The following is a 24,088-nucleotide window of genomic DNA, read 5'->3' on the forward strand; positions in this document are numbered from 1 at the left end:
TGGGCACATCTGTAGACCCTGCAGTTTTGCAAGAGCCTCCAGCGTCTGCCCACAAGGATGTGATCGATCTCCTTCACCGCACCACCAGTATTGGAGTACCAAGTCCAAAAATGTAGTTCAGGGCGCTGGAACCAGGATCCAGCGATTCACAGCCCCTGACCTTTTGCAAAGTCCAGGAACAAGGAGACACTTTCACCATGGTCACCAGACCAATGGGGACCGAGACAATCCTCATAGCAAGCCCTGTCACTGCAAGTGGTTGCATTGACGTGACCCATGACCAGAGGAGGGTCACCTCGTGGGTACCCATCAACCACTGAGAGAAGCTGCGAATAAAATGTCTCCCTCGCCGAGACATCACTCACCGCGGTCGGAGCATACACTGAGACAACAGACAAGGCACCCAGGGAGTGCCGTAATCTAAGTCCCATAATATGCTCATTGAAAAGAGTGACATCAGACACCATCAGAAGAAGCCAATCCGCTATAGCAACAGCTACTCAACAAGTATGACAGCCATCAGACCGACCAGACCAATAAAAGGTGTATCCACCTACAGAGATCTGGCCAATCTCCGTTCTGCGCACCTCAGAGAGTGCCGCCACTGAAATGCGGAATTTACGCAGCTCCTCCGAAAGCAAAGGAAGACAATAATCTTGCAGGAGAGACAAGACATTCCATGCGCCCACCCGTATGGGCCACCTCAAACTAGGACCCGAGTGCTGCCATGCAGCAGGCGACGCCTCAGCACCACGCCAGTTCTGATCCCCAACAGACCTGACCCTATTGGCTATCCAACGGTTTAAACTCTTCCGGGGATGGGGCTCCCGAGGGCTTTCCCCTATTCCCTTCATGATGCGAGCAGCCTTCCTATGGGCAGCTGCAGCAGAGCTACTCCCGCAGAGAGCAAAAAGGAGTCCTTTCTGTAGTCTTGGAGCTTTGTGAAGTTTTTTTTTACGGTGGCTGGAGTGCTAATCCTGCCACCAACTCCAATGATTTCCCTGCAAGTTGGAAGACCGCTTGCAGGGCCGGATGCAGTTTAACGTCATACCTAGGACGTAGGCCTACATCATACAATATAATCAGTCAATTGTTGGGTCATGTTATTTTTAAATAATGCCCTCCTTTCTTATTGTAAAAAATGGTCTGTGACCCTGTAATACCAACTGGCTGTCTTTTACAGAGACTTGACCAGTTTCCTCTTAATGACAAGCAGAGCAAGGTTGCTTAAAACAGTTTTGGCCCATTGTGTTGTAGCTTAACAATGGCTCGTTTTAAGCAGGAGAAGCTCCTCTCTATACCTGCTGATGTAGCTCTAATTGTTTTCACTAAAGACAATAGCTTGTATAGCTAAGGCATTGTACTATCCAGCTCAGTGTCTTCAAAAAACAACAAAAAAATCACACAGCTTACCCCTTTTGCCCTGTAAGTCACAATTTAAATATATAACTTGGAGTTCAGATCTCAATCTCCCTGAATCAAAGAAATGGCCATAACTTTTCAGGACACTTTGGAATGCCTCCTCAGGAAACACCTGTCTCATTCCATCAGATTTTCCTAGATTGGTTAGTTCTAGGAAGTGCACATGGTTCAAATTTGAAAAACGCTGAGAAATCGGCTTCATAAGACTGTCTAGGATTGCCACGTACAGATTTCTGTAACGCTCCTGGGGATCCTGACGCTTTCACCCAGGCTCATTTTGAGGGTCTAATGTAAGTCTTGCAGCTTTTGCATAAATAGCTTTGAAAGCCTCTTCTGATCTCTTCTCTTTTGCAAAAGCAAGGAGACTTCATTTCTTTGTTTGCAGTACAGAGCATCCATAGCCCTATGCTGCACAATGTCAAAAACTACATCAGTTTCTGAGAAGATTTGTTCGTACAGTATGTGTTCAACATGAAAACAAACTCAAAATCCCCCAGTGTCCTTAAGAAGCCTTTGGAAGCACTGAATGTGTCCTCATCTTCTATGGTCTCATCCTCAACAATCTTTTCAAAAGTCTACAGGAGCCTATCATACTTGCTCACTACAGTGCCCACTATTTGTGATGTGAAGTTCCTCTGAGTAGGAGCATTTCTGAACAACGTTGAACACCATGCAGACTCGAGAAAAGACATCCTCTTGATAGGTTTAGAAAAAAATGTGACAAACCTAGAGACAGATACGAAAAACATTCTGGATTCAGACAAGCATTTTACCCCGTGAGACAACACCAGTTTCGGTCTGTATGCATAGCAGTGTACAAACATTGCATTGGAGGCTGTTGCTTCAACTTTAGCTTTGTGTTATCGCGCTATTTCCCTCTGCTTACACTTTACTTATTTTCTTCAGGGATAAGTGTACTCATCAGATTCGTTACTGGGTTGGTCTACTGTTGCACCTTAACTTTTAACACAGACATACATAGATACAGTATACGCATACACACAAACCCTAACCACAAAAGTACCATATGAAAGACTTATACACATGCATTTTATTCCCTAGCACTTTAACCCACACAAGTACTGTATGAATAACACAGGCACAGTCTGCTTTCCCTAGTACTCCAAGAGACTTACTTATTATAGGCATGAACAATGTGTGATATCTTAGATATATCTCAGACCTAAATATTACCTTTGGTCTCCAAGAATATATTCAAACATACAAAGGTTCAACATCTCTGGCTATAGGCCATTTATCAACGAGTGAATAATTTACTTTAACACACTGTTCATTATTGGACAGAGCTCTGTCCTCAGCTCGATAAACCTTGCAAATCGTATAATATGGCACTTCCTACTGCTCCAGGTGATCAAAATAATTACCTTATTACCTCAATCACATGAAGACAAAATATAGAAAGTTAAAAGCAAGAAGGTATTTATTAAAAATCAATAATACCAGAAGAGAAAACCATAAAAGAAAATGTGGATAGCAAAGTCTGGATATATATATAGTTTTTAGAAAAAGCTTACGAAAAGTTAAAGATGTCAAAAATGAATGTCCTGAGGCGGCATTTATCTAACAATCGAAGTTGTTCATGAGATGGTTTAGCTGACGGTCAAATGAAAGTAGTTGCATGTGGCTGGCGCCCTCTCCTGACGTTGCAGTGTTCTCTTCTTCCTGATATCACTCTCAAATGAGGCATATTTATTATAAAATTTCCATCGGGGTTTCGCAATATGTGATTATTACATACTCTGTTTGGCTAGCTGTCAATATGATGCCTGAATTTGCTCAAACCTTTTTAATCTGTTAGAGTAGTCTGTTTCCCAAACAATAAAGCTTATGATGTTTTAAGAGCCTTCCTTTCCCAAGCTGTGAACCAATTTAGTCCTGGTGTCCATTTCTTCACAGGTGATAAAATCATCAATATAGCTTGAGGCATCTCCTGAATTCCTGCTCAGTTCAAACAGATGTTACTGTGATTTGATGCTGGTACAATTCAGGAAAACAGAATGCTTTGATGTTAAACTGCCCAAGCAAATGTACTGTATTAAGTTTATCTTGTTTGGCTTGAGCAAAATATAATGGAAATATAGACAAATATTTGCAGATTTTGCACACCACAATAAGCTTCCATTACACTTTCATGGCTTCCATTCAGAGAGAAAGCCATGACAGCAGTCCCAACGTAGGCTTGAGCCACAAGTTTTTTCTTTGTAATTTTTGGCCTGCATGTTCTCATATAAAACATTAAAGGTAGACGGGGCATTTTGCCTCTCTGAAACATCACAAAATCTAACAAATAGCTCCTGAATTCGATCTGCTGTATCAACATATCGAATTATGACAGACAGTTGTTTATGATATGAAGTGTCAGTTGTCTCATCTACTTGCCATGCAACAAAGGGAGTAGTTTGGACTTGACTTTTGATTTTATCAACAACAGTGGCTGCAATAGAAGAAATCAAGTAATTTTGAAAGGAATGGGATATACCAGAAAACACATAAGATGGCTGGACATGTATGGCCAAGACAGAATCATATTTGGATAATGTTTCAGTGAATTCTCTGTAATTCTGCTTGCTAGCAGATTCACTGTCTCCACCATGCCCTCTGAATGCCAGCTCTTGATGATCAAGCAGGAAAGAAACGTCAATTAGGCGGTTAAGTAAGGCCCTGTTATTTTCGCTGATTCATTATGGTTTGCCTCCTGAATGCGAACACCATCATTAATTACATGTTCTACTCTAACCCTACCAAGACAATTTAACCATGCACATAAACTCACCTTTTATTGATTTCCTCATAACTTTTGTATGTTCTGTCAAAGTTAACCAGACCCCTGAAACTCAGTTTTGGCCAGACTACCTGAGATGGTTTCATTAAGCGGCATGGCCAACAGTACATTCTCTTTGTCAAACTCAACTTGTCATACCAGGAGAGTTGACAAAACTAGTTATTTTTTTCTGACTTTTGAACCAAGTCAATCTTGGCCATTGATTTGCTGTTTAATTCTGAGTCTCTCCACATAAGGAAGACTATCAAATCAACAATATTAGCCATTATGCACAGCTAGCCAGCTGCCTGGCTAGTTCATAACAACCTAGTTTGAAATAAACGCACAAATTTTACTAAGCTGAAACAAGGTGCAAACTAAAAAAGCACTATATCCTGGAAAGGATGTTTTGAAGCACTTGTCCAGTAAATGTTTAACTTTGCTGCACTGAAAACAAAGCATATTCTGAAGCGCCATTGATGTCCAGTGAAGCTGCACTTTATTGGGTTTTAATAGATCATGCTGCCATGTGAATGTATGAGAAAAAAAGCATGTTAGACGATCTGTAAGAAACTATTGGTGATTCTGAATGAATTAGCCATGAAGTTGAACCAATTCTAGGACTCTCTTTTTAATAGCAATGTAAATACAACAGAAAATATTTGATGATTTTTTTATGGTATTTTAGAGGAGGCAGAGCTTCCCTTGTAATCTTAGAGCAGTCGCCTCTGCCATGCAGCCATTCTAGATGGGAGAGGATGTGAGGAAGAATGAAGTGGATTGATGCAGAATGCACCCTATCAGTTAGAGTGATATAAGATCCACTAGACAAAGTGGTAGACAGGAGCTTGTTTTTTTAGTTATGTTTTTTATTTGTAACTTTATCCTCATTGGCTTATCTTGGGTTCAGCACAGACCTGAGATTGGCCCCTAAAGGCCACACCCACCCAATTACACTTTGTTTAGTTTAGAAGAAATATCCAAAGCATGGGTGCCAACAGCACAGCAGTCAAATGCCTGGCATAATGACTTCAATAAAACAGATTTAAGGAATAGTTCCCTGTGTACCATTAGCATGACACCCACCCCACCAAGTTTGCTAACAGTCTGGATCATTGGCACACCCCGATAACAGGTTTACAAACAGCTACCCCACCGTTACCTAGTATAGTCCAACCATCTACCTGTGCCCTAGCTTCCAGATTATAAACAGAGACTGAATCATTAGGAGACAGTAAGAAAAATGGGTTAGTGCTGGACAATAAGTTAATTTTTTTAAATGAATTAGTTAACTAATTTTTGTTTATGCTGGCAATGGAAAGCAGCAATATGTTGCATAGTGGATCATGTAATCATACAACAACTACTACCACTGAGGAGGAGGAGGAGGAAAAATTGCAGGATTGTTTGATTATGTAAATTGGAACATATTTTTGGATTCTTTATCAGATCCGGATGAGTATGCAATAGTCACAACTGAACACATTAAAAGAACTTTTAAACAACTGTGTGCCTACAAGAATAATCTGCTTAACTCCTAATAAGAAAACTGTTGATGAGCAATGACATAATAATAATAATAATAATAATAATACATTTTATTTATAGGCGCCTTTCAAACACTCAAGGACACCGTACATTATACACAGCAACCGACAAACAATACAGTACAATGTTTACATAGAGAAGGCATGATTAAAAAGATGAGTTTTAACTGAAGACTTAAACAGAGAAAGTGAATTAATGTTTCTAATCTCAGGAGGCAGTGCATTCCAAAGTCGGGGCAGAACGACTGAAAGCTCTGTTCCCCATTGTAGAAAGACGAGCAGAAGGAACAGTCAATTTAATTGAGGATGATGATCTAAGAGTACGGGAAGGGGTGACAATGTGGAGAAGGTCAGACAGATATGGAGGGGCTAAATCATGAATAGCTTTAAAGGTTAGCAGAAGGATTTTAAACTCAATGCGGAACTTGACAGGGAGCCAGTGAAGTTGATGCAGAACAGGAGTGATGTGGTGAGTGGAAGGAGATCTTGTGATAATACGGGCGGCTGAGTTCTGGACTAGTTGAAGTTTGTGAAGAGTTTTTTGAGGGAGACCAAAAAGAAGAGAGTTACAATAGTCCAAGCGAGAGGTGACAAGGCTATGAACAAGAACTGCAGCAGAGTGTGGGGTGAGAGAGGAACGGAGACGGTTGATATTGCGTAGGTGGAAGTAGGCAGATCGTGTAATAGTATTGATGTGTGAAAGAAAGGAGAGAGACATCCAATAATTTGCTAACATTTTGCAGTACTGTACTTCAAGGTAATGATTCAGTAACAATAAGAGATGCGGTTAAGTGTTTAGGAAAGCAATTGAAACCATTAAAGGGAGCACGTGCGATGCACTAAAAATGAAGGTGGATACACTGATGCTTATAGATTACACACTAAAGCCTAGATCATTCACATTCACATTTTCTCTCCCCAATGAACCTTAAGCTTTCTTTTCCTGATTTGATGGCAAGAAAAATGTTTCTCAGAAGCTAATGCTTGGGACGGTAAATGATTCATTCTTCTTTTTTTCTGTGGATGATGCCAAGAGGATTTTAAATGAGTTAATATTCATAAAGTATTTGGTCTGGATGGAATTTCAGGTTGTACTTCCATAATCTGTAGAAACCAAGTTACTTGGTATTTTTCCTAACATATTTAACGTATCATTCAGAGAATCTTCTTTTAAAAACACAATTATCCTTGTCCAAATAAGAACAAAAATATATTGTCTTAATAATTTACAGATACTTTAGTCATACTCACGCAACGAGACTGGTGTTAGGATACATTAAGTGGAATATTTCACATAATTTGCTTTCTGTCACAACTGGTCCCCAGATTATTCATACCCCTTGAATTTCATACCATCCTGTCACAACTGGTTAAAAAAGCTGCCAGGGTACAGTACTATTTATAAAGTTCTGCTTAGAATTGAACATTTAACCTTCAATGTGTATCACCAACCTCCTACATTTGAGACTCAGTGCCATCCTCATATAACATGGACAGTCTGAAGTAATCAAGAATGAATGGGATTTACTACAACATACCAAGAATGCAAACAACAGTCTAACAAAAAGTAATACATTTTCTTTCAGGAATATTTTCTAGATGAGGGACGTTTGAGCCAAGGAGCTGTGCAGATGATTGGAGACTTGCTGGATGACACTGGATTTTTCTATGACGCCTTTACTGAGAATTTGAGGCTCCTTTCTGATCTTAATGACCAAAACCGGTAAGTCGTATAATTTCTAACATTTTCCAATATTTTCCCAATGTTAGATGTTGCATCTTTCAAACAAGTTATTCTTTTTTTTAGTCATTTTATACTAAGGGCAGAAAAATGTTGCAATATTGAGAAATATGTCTGACAACTCCAGGGAAACATGTTTAAATCTTGGCATAGACACAGTCAATATGGAGTCTCAATATTTACCATGTCCAAATGGGATTTCTATGGATATTCTGAATCCCTGTGACATCCCAGCAATATGCAGGTTAAGCCTTATGCTTACTAGAAATTTCCCTGGTATACATAAGTAATGGACTGGTGCTCTGTCCTGGGTTGGTTCCTGCCTTTCTCCTTAATTCTGCCAGTATAGGTTTCAGCCTTCTATAACCCTATAGTGGAATGAAAGGATTCAGAAAATAAACAATTTAATAAAGTCTAAACTAAAAATATACAGACCTTGCATTTTGTTGATATTAAATGAGAAACCCATCTTCATGTACAATCTTATAAGTTGTTTCAAAATATTGTGAAATGATTATAGTTCAGATGACTGTTTAAACTTCTGAATGTATTGTTATTGGTACTCATATAACATTAAGCCTACTTAGGACAACTAGCAGTAACTTGTATTAAATGAAATCACACTGGAGAGAGCCAGTTAAGATCTGCTGGACTTCACAAACTCAAAACCCGCAATTACTCAAAAACTTTAGGACTTCAAAATCAACCTTACCCCAAGCTGGGGAAGCAGACTTGAAGCCTAAACAGACCACAAAGGTAAAGAGAAACAAAAAAATGAAAACCCTGGCCTAAAAGACAAAAACAATCTTTCTTTCTTTTTAAAGAATTTCTTTAAAAAAAGAAAAACAAGCCAAAAGCAATGTGTATCAAAAATGCATGACAAAGAGGAAAAACTAAAGGAAATAAGCCATCTGTCTGTGATCTGGACATCGCAGTTCTTAAACAAAGCCAAAGTTCACTACACCAAAAATATTCACAAAAAGAGCACTTAAAGAAGCTGAAATCCACATAGTCCATAGAGAAGAGCAATATGACCAATGGACATTTATGCTAATGGCATAGTGAGAATTACTCAAAACTACTCAAATCTTTATTGATTTTAGAGAATCAGTTTAATTTTTAGTAAGTTAACAAAATGGCTGAAAGGAATCAGCCCCAGGGTACTGAAAATATGTGGCAGCCAGCTCTGCGGATGGCCTTCAGCACATGTTCTCACTTTCATTGAATTTGCAGAAGGTTCTCTAGCTGTGGAAAACATCCTGTGTGGTCCCAGTGCCAAAGAAAGGGCATTCTAGTGATCCCGGGGACTTCAGACCAGTTGCTCTTACTTCATATGTCATGAAGACCTTTGAAAGCTTGTCCTAAAACAGCTACAATCCCTGGTTTCAGAACATCTGGATCCTTTGCAATTTGCCTATCAGACATATATAGGTATGAAGGATGCTCTGATCTTCGTACTCCACAGAGTCTACTCCCACTCCCACAGTCAGGATAATGTTCTTTGATTTTTCCATTGCCTTTAGCACAATTTTCCTCACTGACTGGAGAAAAAGCTCAAGGCTTTAAATCTTGATGCCCCAACAGTCTCCTAGATCATGGAGTACCTGACCAACAGACAGCAGTTTGTGAGGCTAATGGACTGTGTGTTAGAAATGGTGGTGTGTAATACTGGAGCATCTCAAGAAACTGTCCTGTCTCCCTTCCTGTTCGTCCTCTATATAAAAGACTTCCAGTACAATTCCAGCACTTGAAAATGTCCATATGACTCCGACATCATAGGCTGCATTAATAATGGAGACAAGTCAGAGTGCTGGAAGATTGTGGAGGACTTTGCCTTGTGGTGCAGGGACAACAACCTACAACTCCACATCAGTAAGACAAAAAAGCTGATGGTGGACTTGTGGCATGCCAAGAAGCCTCTGAGACTGGTCGCCATTTAGGAAGAGGATGTGGAAGTAGTATAGAGCTAAAAGTACCTGGGGGTTCACATGAACAACAAACTGGACTAGTTTGATAACACAGTGACACTGTATAAGAAGTGCCAGGGCAAACTGTATTTCATAAGGAGACTCAGGTTTTTTGATTTTTGCAGCAAGCTACTGGAAATGTTCTATCAATCTACATTAACCAGTGTGTTGTTCTACACTGCAGTCTTGTGAGGAAGCAACTTGAGCTCAGAAGAAACACAACACCTGAACAAACTTATTAGGGAAGTCTGTTCCATCAAAGTGAACCCTGGACACACTGGAAACTGTTGTGGAAAAGAAGATGGTAGAAAAATTGGATGCCATGAAAAATCCCTTCCATCCCCTTCAGAAGGCACTCTCTTGGAGTACTTTTAGCCAAAGGCTCATTCCACCACAGTGTGCAAGGAAGCACCTCTGAGGGACTTTTCTGCTTACTGTTATCAATCAATTCAATGCTTCCTCCCAATGAACTCTTGAAGTTAATTTTGAAATATCGACACAATATACATATATTGATTTTCATTTAGTTATTTATTTATTTATCAGCTGATTGATTGATTGGCTGTATTATTCGTCCTCTGAGTCTCTATTCTTGTTTTTTATGTTTCTGCTGCTGTATGCATCTGAATTTCCCCATGGGATTAATAAAGTTTATCTTATCTAATCTAATTCACAAATTTGACATAATTGCATTTGTAAAATAGTAAATGGTAATTATGATATTCAGATACACCTCATCATTCAGACATTATCCAGTTTGTATCAGGGTCCTTAATGTGTGCTAGGAATACATTAACACACACCATCACATTTTCACCACCAACCTACTTTTGAAACCAAGGATGGGTCCCTGGACTAACGTTGCTCGCACCAAACTCTGATCCTTCCATTAGCAAAAGGAATTTGGATAAATCCAATGAAACAACCTTTTTACACTCCTCAGTTGTCCAGTTTTGATGTTTCTATGCCCATTACAGACATGCTTTATGTTTGTTCACTGACAACATTGTTACACAACATAGTCTTTGGCTTTTGTAACACATTCAAGCCACAGTCCAATATGTGGTGTCTTCTGAGATGACATTATGCATACTAATGTTGAGTTTTCATGTAATTTGCTTGGTTATGGCCAGTCTGTTTGTGTATATGATTGTCACATTCTCCCCAAGCTGTTTGTCCACATGATCACCTACCACTTTCATACAATTCTTGGTAAGTGGTTGTGAGTGAAAACCCCATGACAGCACTTAGTGCCAACTATCACATCACAAAAAAGTCACTCATTTTGGCCATATGAATGCTCAAATGAACAGTAACTGATTCTAGAAGCAATGGCTTGAACTATCTATACCACACACTGCCATCATATGATGTATGATGTGTTGGAATGTAAAGGGGGTGACCTAATAACGTGGCTCAAAGTAGGCTAATGAGAGGTTTGATAAAGATGAGTTACAACAGGGCTTGGAAAAGAATAAAAGCACCTTAGAAAAATGTTTGTATGGGCAGAAGTTAAACAATAAACAAAAACTAGTTGGAGTGGAATAATCTGTGGCTGTTCTACTGAAATGTCACAGTTTTTTGATATTTTTGGGTCTGTCTTAGTCTGAGATTACTCTCCACTGTAAATGTATACACACACATATACAATGTATGACAAATGATCTTTCTGGGATTGGGATATATGAGTGGTTGGGTTTAATTTGTAATGCTATTCAGGCAAATGTTTATTTTTGTTTAGTAATCCCTCTCTTGTGTGTCATGAGCGTCTTTACTGCTCTTTTGTTGCAGTGTCACATTTTGAACATCATGTACATTCTTATTCTAAACTTGGCAACTAAGCACCTGAAATTTGTGAGAGAGAGAGAGAAAAAACAAACATGCTATATGTAGTGTTTAACAACAATTTATGGCCATTAAGATTTAGGGATCTTACTTGAAATAAAACTGAATGTGATAAGCCAATAATGCAGATTACTTAATGACAAGAGGGATGTAATTTAAAGAAAAGTAATAATGTTACTTACATTTCATTGTTAGATAATTTTCTCCCAAACATTCAGCAGGCATTTCAAAGACAACTCATATGCTACCATAAACTACTGTAGTACTACAGGTAGCTCTGTCTATAGCTTACTAATAACAAAACACATCTAACTTGTGATCTTTCTACTCTTGTGTTTCAGCTACTATGAAATCAGAGGAGGCATGGATAACCTGGTCAAGGCAATTTACCAAAACCTCAGCTGCACTGTTTACCTGAACTCAAGAGTGACACAGATAAAGCAAGATCAACGTGGTGTCACTGTGCTTTATAAGAACCAGAAAACACCTGCTGATGATTTGAGCTTCAGTGCAGATTATGTACTCCTCACAGCCACAGCCAAAGCTTCCTTGCTGCTGAACTATGAGCCTGCTCTGTCAAGGAAAAAAATGCAAGCTCTACGTTTAGTCCACTATTCAGGGTCAACCAAGATCTTCCTAAGTTTCAAGTCTCGTTTCTGGGAAAAGCAAGGAATATTTGGTGGAAAGTCCATTACCGATCTTCCGTCTAGATTTATCTTTTACCCCAGTCACAGCTTTGAAGGCACTGATGGTGGTGTGCTGCTTGCCTCTTACACATATGGTGAGGATTCTGATTTCTTTAATGGACTAAATGAGAAGGAATGCATGAAGGTTGCTCTCAGAGACCTGGCAAAAATTCATGGAGAAGATATTTATTCACTCTGGGATGGAGGAGTAGTAAAAAAATGGAGCAGGGATCCCTTCAGTTTAGGAGCCTTCTCCATATTTAACCCCTACCAACTCAATGAATACTACAAAGACCTTTTTGCAAAGGAAGAAAGGATACACTTTGCTGGGGAGCATACAGCACTGCCACATGGCTGGATTGAAACTTCAATGAAATCTGCTATCAGGGCAGCAAGAAACATCCATAACATAAAGAACAATGACATTGTACTTTAATGGGACTCGGAGGAGGCAAAGCTACAATATTACTGCCCTGACCCATTGATTCAGAATTTGTCACATTTCAAAAGAACTTTAATAGGTTGCTTCAATTGTTTTCAGAAAAGAGAACATAAACACAAAGAGAACACTAAAACTGCTAAAATGGTGCAATGTGTTTCTGAACTTTTTTTCTTTTTAGAATAAGTATTAAACAAATATTCAGTTCTCCATCCATCCACATTCAATGCTGAAAATTCGACTGAATGCAGAGTCTACTGTGGACTGTATACAAATACTTATGGTAAAGGAAATGTAATAGAAATGAACTGCTATACTTAGGGAAAAAGTGTTTTTTACATTTAAATACAAAGTATAAATTAAATTTAAATACATTTAAATTAAAAAAACTGCATGAAATTTCCTCAGTTGCAAACCTTTGAAAATGGTTAATTGTTCTGAAATTACTCCAAAATGCACTACCACAGTAAGAGAATGGCTTTTAATTTATTAAAACTGTTGAATGCATGTAGTGATTTCTTATTACTAAAATAAATGTAATGAATTTAGGCTGCAAACTGAATACTCTGTTATTTTGAGACTGACAAGTTTCTAAAAATGTGTACACTTACTCACTTACTGTATCTACCTTATCTAAATCTCTTTACAATTTGAGTAAAAATTCATCGAAGACCAACATTAATCTTACATTTAAAATTCTTGTGTTAGTTTCTCTTAAATTTTTTGTAATTTAATTTACATTCTGTGATACTGTTGATGTGTCAATCATCTTTTCTTTATTTTATGAACACCAAATTGCAGGGTCATAAAAAAGATTACCAGCAATTCAGTATCTCTTTACTTACAGAGCAAAAGTCAATTATTCATTTTATGAAATGTGTATAGAATCTTCAAAAATAATGTCATAATTTAATGGACCTGCATATGCAGCTCTTTAAACTTCACTTAACACATGTACAGTATATGAATCTGCTATTTGTAGGAGTCCCAGGTGACAAATGTTTTCTGCATAGATAATATTTTGCATATGCCTACATGATAAAATCAAGTATTAGACTGGAGTTTTTTTGGAGCCCATTCTGTTGATTCACCTCTTCCTTTGAACATCAAAGCTGTAGACTGAAATGATGGGTGAAATACCTTTTTGTAAAATAATATCATAAGCATTATTTTTAAAAGTGGCAAGATAGGGAACTGCATGTAGCACAGTGTAGGTATGAGTTCTTGATATGCAAAGTGATCAAAGTTTTTTGAGCTCTGTATGACTGGAAGTCTGACATACCACATAGTGAACTTTTATTGGGGTCATTCACAAGAATTCAGTTTTTCAACTAACAATGCACATCAACAATCTTTGCAATCACAGTGTAGCTTGAAAAAAAGACATGTTATTTACATTAAAGGTTTCTACAGTCTCTAATACAAAAAACTTATATCACATTTATTAAGCACTGAAATTCCTGAAATTCTAAATTTGCTTAACAAAAACTTCCAAGAAGTGTATTGGTGGTACTGTACATTAAAAGTGCAATGGACTGATAAATTATAATAATTAATAATTATTAATAATTAATTAATAATTCAGTACTGCACTGTGGTGCTTTATTAGTAGCAGATTAATAATGGAGTGAAAGTGTTTCTGGTGGAACGGTGGCGCAGTGGGTAGCACTGCTGCCTCGCAGTTAGGAGACCTGGGTTCGCTTCCTGGGTCCTCCCTGCGTGGTGTCTCCCTGTGTCTTTGTGGGTTTCCTCCAGCTACTCCAGTTTCCTCCCACAGTTCAAAGACATGCAGGTTAGGCGCATTGGTGATTCTAAATTGCCCTTGGTGTGTGCGTGCCCTGCGGTGGGCTGGGGTTTGTTTCCTGCCTTGTGCCCTGTGTTGACTGGCATTGGCTCCTGTGACCCTGTAGTTAGCGGGTTGGAGGATGGATGGATGAAAGTGTTTCATGTGACAAGTTTCTTTAACGCAGAACACAATATAAGAAATGATATCGTTTAGCTAGATATAACTAACTTTTTCCAAGGATGTTGTGATAGATGGTGGCAGACAGAGTCTAATTATATTTTATTCAAGAACAGACATTAGTTTTCCTAAAAATGTTAAAACTAAGGAAATTTAATTTCTTCTGCACTTTTTTTCATCAAGAGTTTAAAGCTGAAAGAACTAAAAGTTCTGTAGATCTGGCTTAGCTTTGTACTGTCAAGACAACCAGTATTAAGAATGATCTCTTTGCATTTGAAACTTTGAAATGTTTTTGCTATACAATCAGTATCAAAATATAATTTATAAGAAATGTGTATATAATTTTTATTAAATTGGATAAATTAGAACCATTTCCTGTTACAGATTTTTTATTGGTGTTTTGTCCAGGTATTAAATTATCAAAATAAAACAATCATTCTTTTATATCTTTGTTTTCTGACTTTAATGGCAACACAGTCCCAGAATAATAAGTATTTTTATTCTAATATTTGCTTCTTTCCTTTCAATCTCAAAATCATTCAAATTTCTTTGGACAATCCCACACTAGACAGCGCCTATCAAGCTGTCCACTCCCTTAATAAAGCTTCTATAATGTCAAGACTTAATGCAGCCCCAAAGCAATCAAAACACCTCTCAAAACAAATTGTGGAAGAAAAAACACTTAACTTGACTTAAAATGCTGATTTATCTTCTTAAATCATACAGCTGTGAAGCACTTGCAGCAACATCATCAAGTTTTCTTGTTTTTTTTTTTTTTTTAATTAAGACTCAGGTTTTGACACTCCAGCTGTTTCCAATGGGCTTGGTTTGAAAAAAGGTCCAAAGGCAGGATGGCTTTGGAACTTCCAAAAAGACAGCAATCAGATGTTAAACCACTGTCATAAAAAACAGTAGCAAGGCGTGATAGGTAACCCCTTTTATTAACTTTATGTTTTATTATTTACAATGTGTACCTAATGAATGCTATACTATAGTTCCATATACTGTACATCACTTTCTCCCTGGTTTTCATCTTTATATTGTTTTCAATTTTCTCTGTGGAAGTTTACATTTCAGAAAGACTGATCTGCAGTTTATATGATGTTTTATATTGCCAATACAAGCTATAATACTTATACAGTGCGCTCTGAAAGTATTCAGACCCCTTCACTTTCTGCACACTTTATTGTGTTGTAGATTTAACTTTAAATGGTTACATTTGGGCGGCACGGTGGCACAGTGGTAGCGCTGCTGCCTCGCAGTTCGGGGACCTGGGTTCACTTCCCGGGTCTTCCCTGCGTGGAGTTTGCATGTTCTCCCCGTGTCTGTGTGGGTTTCCTCCGGGCACTCCGGTTTCCTCCCACAGTCCAAAGACATGCCGGTTAGGTGGATTGGCGATTCTGAATTGGCCCTAGTGTGTGCTTGGTGTGTTTGTGTGTGTCCTGCGGTGGGTTGGCACCTTGCTCAGGATTGGTTCGTGCCCTGTGTTGGCTGGGATTGGCTCCAGCGTACCCCTGCGACCCTGTGTTTGGATTCAGTGGGTTGGAAAATGGATGGTTACATTTGTCATTTCCGCCTGTCAATCCTCAATAACCCATGATGAATAAGTAAAAACATGTTTTCAGAAAGATAAGCAAATTTATTAAAAATCAAAAAATATAGTTACAGCCGTGAGTATTTAGACCCATTGCTATGACACTCGAAATTGTGGTCAGGTGCATCCTGTTTGTTGCAATTATCCTTAAGATGTTTGTAGAACTTAATTGGAATCTACATGTGGCAATCTTAATTGATTAAATATCATTTAAAAGGCACACACCTGTATAGAAAAGGTCCTACAATTCAAACTAAATGTCAGGAGTAAAACCAAGCCATAAGTCCAGGAAACTCTCTGTAGACCTCTGTGATCAAATTGTGGTGAAGCATTGATGGGGGCATTGGGATCAAACCATTTCTAAAGATATAAGTGTTTCCAGAAATACAGTCTCCTCAATATTTGTGAAATAGAAGAAGATTTTTAGAACCAGCAGGACTCTTCCTGGATTTGGCCATAATGGTCAAACAGAGTAACTGGGTAAGAAGGACCTTGTTCAGGAAAGTGACTAACCAAGTGTTTATGGCAGAGTGGCTATATGGAAGACACTCTTGAGAAAAAGGCATATAACAGCCCACTTGAAGCTTGAAAAAGGACATTTAAAGGATCCTTAGACCACGAGGAAAAATATTCTAGTCAGTTTGATGAGACAAAAAGTCCAGGCACTGCTCATCATCTGCTTAATACCATCCATAAGGTGAAGCATAGTGGTGGTAGCTTCATGCTATGGGGTTTTTTCTCAACAGCAGAGAGAATATGAGAAAAAAAAAAACATTTTCTGGTCAGTCTGACGAAACAAAAATTCCAAGCACTATATCTAGCAAAGACCAGGTACTGTTCAACACCTAGTTAATATCATCTGTAAGGTGAAGCATGGTGGTGGAAGCATAATTGTATGGGTGTGTTCTCAGCAACAGGGACAAGGAAAACTGATCAGATGTGAGGGAAGAATAAATGCAGCCAAATATACAGAACCTTGAAGAAATCTTGCTGCAGAGTGCACATGACCACAGACTGGGGCAACAGTTCGCCTGTCAGCACAACAGTGACCCAATGCATACAATGGATAGAGTGGCTTTGGGAATAGTTTCTGGCTGTCTTTAAGTGGTTTAGCCAAACCCCAGATCTAAACTCCATAGAACACCTGTGGAGAGACCTGAAGATAGCAGTTTACAGAGCCTTCCCATCTAATCTATCAGAGGTTGAGAGTATGTGCCAGGAAGAATGAGATAAAGATCCCATATTCAGGAGTACAATGCTTTTAGAGATTTATCCAAGAAGACTCAAAGCTGTCATTAATGCAAAAGTACTGAATTCAGAATATGTATGTAAGTTTTTAATAAATTTACAAAACCTTTCTGAAAACATTTCACTTTGAGATTATGGGTTATTGAGTGTAGATTGATGGCCAAATATGGCAAATCTATCAATTTAAAATTAAATGTACAACTCAATAAAGTGCGCAGAAGCGTAAGGAATCTTAAGATTTTCTAAATCCTTTGTAATGTTTGCGTATGACCATCCATCCATTTTCATAACCCACTTATCCAGGGCACAGTTTCAGGGCAACTAAAACCTACAGTAATCCTAGCAAACATTGAGCAGAGGGCAACACCTGGACAGGGTGCCAGTCTGTCACAGGATAAACTCACAACATGTGCCAATTTAGCATTGCCAATCCACCTAACACGTCTATTGACGACGAAAGAAAACTCATGTGGACAAGGGGAAGACATCCAAGTTTGCTTATATATAAAATAAACTGCATTTTTTTCAAACAAAATTTTATATATGTATTTTTATAAACTGTGATGTTCTGTGCATTACACAATAGATATTTTCTTATGGTAAACATAAGAGTTTAAATATGTTTACAATTACGTTCATTTTTCTAATTACATTCCCGTTCTTTAGTGTAACAACGAGTCCACTGTTATTTCCCCACTTATTATTAACTGTATTCAGCCAACATATTATGCAGCAGAGATGTGTCAATTAAAACACAGCACAATTTTAAACCACAATTTAGAAGCTCTATGGTAAAATGATCTCAAAGGATGCTTGGAAAGATAATGTAAAAAATAACGAAAATCAGTGTGTAGCATACGTGACAGAAATAACAGAAGAAATCATAAAATTAACAGCAGCTATTAAAATGAAAATTTTAACATATGGTAAAAACCCGGTTAATGATGCAAATTAATAAAGGAAATGAACTATACAGTATGTGTATAATGCCCCGCGCTGTAAACAGAACGACACTATACAAAACCAAAAATTAACAACTAATAAAACACCCTTCGGATGTATACAATTTTCATCTAAATTGCCAGAAGTACCTAAATCAAACATCCTCAGTTCGCGGTAAAGAAACGAGTAATGATGAAATGGTAATGACAGTCCAAAATAAACAAGAGGGTATGCACGTTGTGTGGGCGGTGTCATAAAAGGTACTTGTCGAAAATTGATGACGTAATGGCGCGCATGCTCAATATTAAAACGTCATAATTGGCGACAGGTTCAGAAAATGAGATTGGAAGTTTTGTACATCAGGAATAGCAGGAACTGCCGAGCAGTTTTGCACAGTTGAATGCATTTAATAACGGTACACTATTCCGTGGAGGTACGGACATTAGAATACACGTGACAGTGTTGGAATTCCTGCCACAGCAGCGCAAACGTCGTCCCGTCTTCTCGTGGATTAGAAACTGCGAACCTGGTACCTTCTAAATCTGGTCGGTCTGGGTGACGTCCCTTTGCTTATTAATTCACGTCCTTGATCTGCCGGTTTCATGTAGTGAAGGTGCGTCTGACATCAAGGTATCTCAGGATGTTTGTATCGTAAATTATATGGCATCTATAGAGGACAGAACCTTTTCACAATAGCTCCGATCCTAAGAAGCTTTTGTGTAACTGGTGAGAAGCTCACTATGATGAAACTGCAGCGGGTTTTTTTTTTATACATTGTGTTTTTTACACTAAATATTGAACTCCTTGGTGTAGAAATACTGGACACACCCTTGCATTGGTAGTTTTAGTTGATAACTGATATTTAAATTAATGAGTTAAATCTCGTAAGAGAAAACTAATTAAACTATCCAGTAATTGTGAAAACACTTGTCACCAGGACAGAGTTACATTTATGCATTTTAAATCTGATTTTAAGAAATAGGATACATGATAAAAACGTAATTTTGTTTTTGGTTTTGTACATTGGGTGAACTGCATGGAATAAATATTTATAACTGATAGTGATGCTTTTGTTTCTTTTGCAGGTATATAAAGATGACATCCTTTCGTATTAAAAAGGATGCCCCTGCAGTTATTACAAAAGAATCTAACATTGTGTCATCTGTCTGTGTCAAGAAGGATCTCATGAAATCTATTTCTGACTGCATCAAATATGAGCCATACTCATTAAAGTGTGCACAAATAAAAGAAGAGCCTCCAGAAGTGGAGTCAGTTGACCTGAATCGGGGAACTGAATCTGGTGACGTTGCTAGAGACATCTCTGAACTGGGATTCATTCATGTTGTTGAAAGCGTGTCCCATCAGAAAATTCCCAATCTCAAACTGGAAATTTCCTCCCAGGAGAGAACTGTTGACCAAATTGCTGAAAGGAAATGGATCAGTATGCAGAAATATACCTGTGTTGAAGGCGACACATTTAAATTTTCTCCTGTTGAAGAAATCGACATTGTGAAGGAGCCTTCTGTGCAACACCCAGCTGGCTATCTAACTGGTGAGCTGAGATAAAGTTAATCTAATAGCTAAATTACACTTTCCTGCTGGAAAATAACTTTTTCTATCTTTACTTGGCTGCACTGTTAACTTTCACATATAATGTAAATTTTACATTCTTTATACATTTATATCACAGTTAATCTGATCTGTTTTGCTTTCATTCACATAAAACATGCATTAAAGCAAGAATATAAGTAGAAAACTATTTACCATTATAGCATGTTTATTTTAGCTAACAAAAAATGTGTGGAATGGTTGTGCAGTACCTCCATGTAAATTTTACTTTACTGGTGCAGTAAAAAGTCACTCAACAGAAGATTTTACAATACAAATGATTCTTATATGTAAACGTCTACACGTGGAAGTGTGTGTGTCTGTCTGACCCGGAAGTGATAGGTGGAGTCGGGCTGCACCTCCATGGAAACAAAAAACTCTTTTAGCCACTAATAACACAAGTGAGGCCGGCACATCTGGCAAATTAAACCTCAGAAGAAACACAAAGTTGCTTAGTCACTAACATCGGCAAAATGGTATCCTTTTTACTTTTCCTCCCGCTGCTAATGCACAAGCGATATGAGCACATCGGCAAAACAGATCCTCCAAGGAAAGAGATGCCCAGAGTAGTTCCTTATGTGACATTTCTATATTTCAAGTTTTTTTCTGAAGATTTCAATAGTTTTTATGACCCCAGGCTTTTTATAGCACAGGCTTACACAGCTAGTACTGTATAATAATATACAATCAAGTACACTAACTTAAATTTATTATGTACACTAAACAATGTAGGTTAAAATGAATAGAAAATGGAATATTTCCTTTGATACAAATGAAGCAAACAAGTTGCACATATAGGCAGATTAGGGTTAGGGTTAGTTACAGGGGTGGCTTAATGCTTCTGTGAAAATAAACCTTTTTATATCTATTGTGGGTGTGTGTGTGTTTGGATGTGTCAATTTCTTTCTCTTCATCAACCAGCATGTGCTCTGGTAAGGCAAACAATCTGTCTGCTATATTCACTTTTAAGTTTCTTTGAGTGTGTGCCTCTGTATGTATGTGCATGTAGATCTAAATAAATTCTGTATTCTAAAATCTATTCCTGCAAACATTTTGAAAAATCAATAGACCTGTTCCTATGACTAAATGCAGACAGCAAAATTCCAAGTAAAATTAAATAATTTCTAGTTTAGTTATCATTTGACATATTTCAAACCTATTTGAAGAATGTTGTGATAAGTACTTGGCCAAACTGGATCAAAAGGCTGTAACAAGACAAACCTATTGCAACTTGTTTGAAAAAGTTACTTTTTTTCAGATGTTATCATTGTACAAAGGTTTTCATAGACACACGGACGCCATTCTAAAATGAGCTTTTCTTGATTTTTTGAACACAACAGAATCAGAATCTGAACTTAACACGACAGCAAATTCTTAACCTTATCACCAAACTTTCATTTACATGAAAACCAACACAACAATAACCAGATCAGTCAAAACAGGCATTTTGTGGTTGCATTGGATTGGCATCAATGCTTTACAGATGTAATGCATTTTAATTAACTTTGTGTTTCACCCAGAATGCCAAGGGGGGTTTACACGAATACAGGGTGGTCCAGATCTAATTATACAGATCCAGATCGTCTGAATGATTTTCATTTATGCGGGGACAATTCCAGTTTGGCGCGAAGACAATTCTTCATGTCGTCAGTTCGCACACTTCTCGATGGTCCAGGATTTTTTTGGTGATTTTGTATGAAGTAAACTTAATAAGTTATAGCGTAATGAAAATTGCATAATTAGATCTAGACCAACCTATAGAATGAAGTGGAAAAGTGAGTCATCACAAGCGGTAAGTCCCAAAATTACATTATCATGTAAAAGCTGCAAAGTTGCGCTTCTCATATTTTTTGGGGTTAGACAATGCATCAGCCCATGCCCATTGCATTAAGTATGAATGAAAAATAAACAGCCACACTTGCATAAAGCTAAATGAATAGCCAGTTAGTCTAATGCATAAACATTGAATCACATAACCTGAGGACACTATTGTTAAAATGAGAAGTGCACTAAAAATGGAAATTAGGAAATGCTTCTTACAAAAAAGGTTAGAAAAATCTGAAGTATACTTCTGTCACATGCTTTTGAAGTACAAAACCTTACAGCTGTTCATTTCTCTGTTTTTCCAAGCTGCTTTATCCATTCTAAAGTGTTAGAACTAAAATTTATACTAGGAGCATTGGGCGCTAGGCTATAGAATCATAGGTCACAATCTCACATACTTATATGCAGCCACTCATGCAAGTCTGTAAGGAGTTCCCAGTCAGCTTAAACAATTATTTTTTTAATTGTGTAAGGTAACCTACAGAAACTAAGGAGACAATATCTAAACTTGAAACAGAAATAAATCAGAAGGACTCCAGGCTCGTATCAGAAATAGAGCCAATATATTGTCACATGACAAGGCTACCTGTTTTGCCACACTGCTGCTTTTGAAGTACTGTAGATTAGGTGTAACCATGCTAATCATTTTTAAAACTTATGTTGTAAAATATAAAGTTTCTTTTTAAGGGAAGTCCATTGTTTTTCTTGGAATGAAATTTAAAAGACCTATTATTTTGAGAGGGTTCAAAAATTTATTTAAACATTCACATCCTTAGACATAATTTAAGGCATGAGTAAAATAAATTCATGTTGCCTGAAAATTTAGTAATTGGTTTTATTTGTAAAAATTGGAAACACTTTAATTTCTTATGTCCTTATTTTCACAGATATCAGATTTTTAACTCTCCACTGATTGTTAATTGAAAAACATTATTCATTACAGAAAATGCAGTTAAACATAAAACTCAAATATAAAAATTCAATGCAAGTCATACACTTGGTTTCCACTGACAAGAAATCTTTCCTTTATTTTGGTTTTATGCGTATATTTATGTGAATATTTTGTAACTGTAATTTCTTATTTACAGACCATCAGCCATTTGTCAGGCCGAAAGATGAACAAGAAGGAGAATCCCAGGGAACATTTGAAATGTTGCATGAATGTGCAGAGTGTGGGAAGAGGTTTAGCCAGTTGGAAAATCCCAAATCTCAAGATCCCCTATGCACTGGAGACCCTCCTTACAACTGTCCTGAATGTGGGGATTCTTTCAGTCGATTAGGAAATCTGAAGTCACACCTGCGGATACACACTGGGGAGCAGCAGGTCCATTGTGTTGAATGTAGGAAGACTGTTCGGAAATCTGTAAATATTGAACTGTATCAGCAGTTTGTTGTTCGTGAAACACCCTATCAGTGTGGAGAGTGTGGACAGAAATTCAGTACTACGGCATCCTTGAAATTCCATCAGCGCGTTCATCGGAGGGAAACACTCTGCACTGAATGTGGCAAAAGTTTCAGTCGCACCCAGCATCTCCAAAATCATAGACGGATTCATACAGGAGAAACTCCTTATCACTGTAACGAATGTGGGAAAAGTTTCAATCAGGCAGTTGCCCTAAAAAGGCATCAGCGCATTCACACAGGGGAAACTCCGTATCACTGCACAGAGTGTGGCAAGAAATTTGTACACAGAGGGGCCCTCAGTATGCATTCCCAACGTGTACATGGTGGAAAAACACTGTATCACTGTGATGACTGTGGGGAAGGATTTACCCACTCCTCCCAGCTGAAAGTACACGTCTGTAATGTCTGATAATATTAATTTTTGCCAAATTGGGGCCCAACGAGCACTTCTGGTTTTCATATTTAAAGGATTATTTGTCCTTTGACCTGAATAATACAAATACCTAAAATGTACATTTTAATGGTATGCTGCGTGATACAGTATATACATACCATAATTACACCTATATTGAGATGGAAAGTGGGACATCTGACACTGTTGTTGAAAATAGAATACCACACCATGTGAAGAACACATTAAAGTAATTTTTTACTATTGCTTGTTCAAATGTCGTTCTTCTGTGGTTCTCAGATTTGGTCTTTGATTGTTACATATGGTTACAGTTTTTCATTTCAGACAGTTTTGAAGTTGGTGAGTCATGCTTTTTTTGACCTGATGGCATTGTTCAATTTGTTTCTTTGCTATTATGTGGTGTCCTTGTTTACGCATTTTTACAAAGGCTGGCATTTTTAAAATTTTTTTAGCAGTTTTTATGTTTTAGGTATCTCTCAACCTTAATGCAAATTTCATCTCATTTGGTAGGATGGCTGGTTGTGTCTGTGTATCTGTGCACACAAAATATCAAGTAAGTAAAACTTTAATTCCAAATGATAATTATTATGTTGAGTAAAACCCATCCATTAGATTTTACTGTACAGTGGTAGTATTTTTGTGATTTTTTAGTATATTTATAGGT

At 37.6% G+C, this 24,088-nt stretch overlaps 2 protein-coding genes across 4 annotated transcripts in view; both read left to right on the forward strand.

Annotated features, from left to right (window-relative positions):
- Positions 1 to 14,114, forward strand: part of il4i1 (interleukin 4 induced 1) — a 35,335-nt gene extending 21,221 nt beyond the window's left edge. Inside the window, exons 6-7 of the mRNA XM_039763909.1 lie at positions 7,338 to 7,474; positions 11,646 to 14,114. Of these exons, the coding sequence (XP_039619843.1) occupies positions 7,338 to 7,474; positions 11,646 to 12,426 (918 nt within the window). The 3' untranslated portion in view covers positions 12,427 to 14,114. The remainder of the gene's footprint in view (positions 1 to 7,337; positions 7,475 to 11,645) is intronic.
- Positions 14,115 to 18,481: 4,367 nt separating this feature from the next.
- Positions 18,482 to 23,667, forward strand: LOC120535819 (zinc finger protein 501-like). 3 transcript variants are annotated; one of them, XM_039763914.1, is made up of 3 exons: positions 18,482 to 18,806; positions 19,262 to 19,728; positions 22,697 to 23,667. In XM_039763914.1, the coding sequence occupies exons 2-3, from the start codon at positions 19,272 to 19,274 to the stop codon at positions 23,419 to 23,421; spliced, it is 1,182 nt and encodes a 393-aa protein (XP_039619848.1). In that variant the 5' UTR covers positions 18,482 to 18,806; positions 19,262 to 19,271; the 3' UTR covers positions 23,422 to 23,667. The 3 variants fall into 3 exon arrangements, with proteins under 3 accessions (XP_039619848.1, XP_039619847.1, XP_039619849.1); XM_039763913.1 differs by having other exon boundaries at positions 18,482 to 18,789; XM_039763915.1 differs by having other exon boundaries at positions 18,482 to 18,721.
- Positions 23,668 to 24,088: the final 421 nt, after the last annotated feature.

This window comes from Polypterus senegalus, chromosome 9 (genome assembly GCF_016835505.1).
Source record: "Polypterus senegalus isolate Bchr_013 chromosome 9, ASM1683550v1, whole genome shotgun sequence".
Classification (NCBI taxonomy): domain Eukaryota; kingdom Metazoa; phylum Chordata; class Cladistia; order Polypteriformes; family Polypteridae; genus Polypterus; species Polypterus senegalus.

Bases quoted from the DNA above. Each gene is read 5' to 3' on its own strand.
- LOC120535819 (XM_039763914.1), top strand. From the start codon at position 19,272: ATGACATCCTTTCGTATTAAAAAGGATGCCCCTGCAGTTATTACAAAA. The intron at 19,729-22,696 runs GTGAGCTGAGAT...TCTTATTTACAG, and splicing joins CCCAGCTGGCTATCTAACTG to ACCATCAGCCATTTGTCAGG.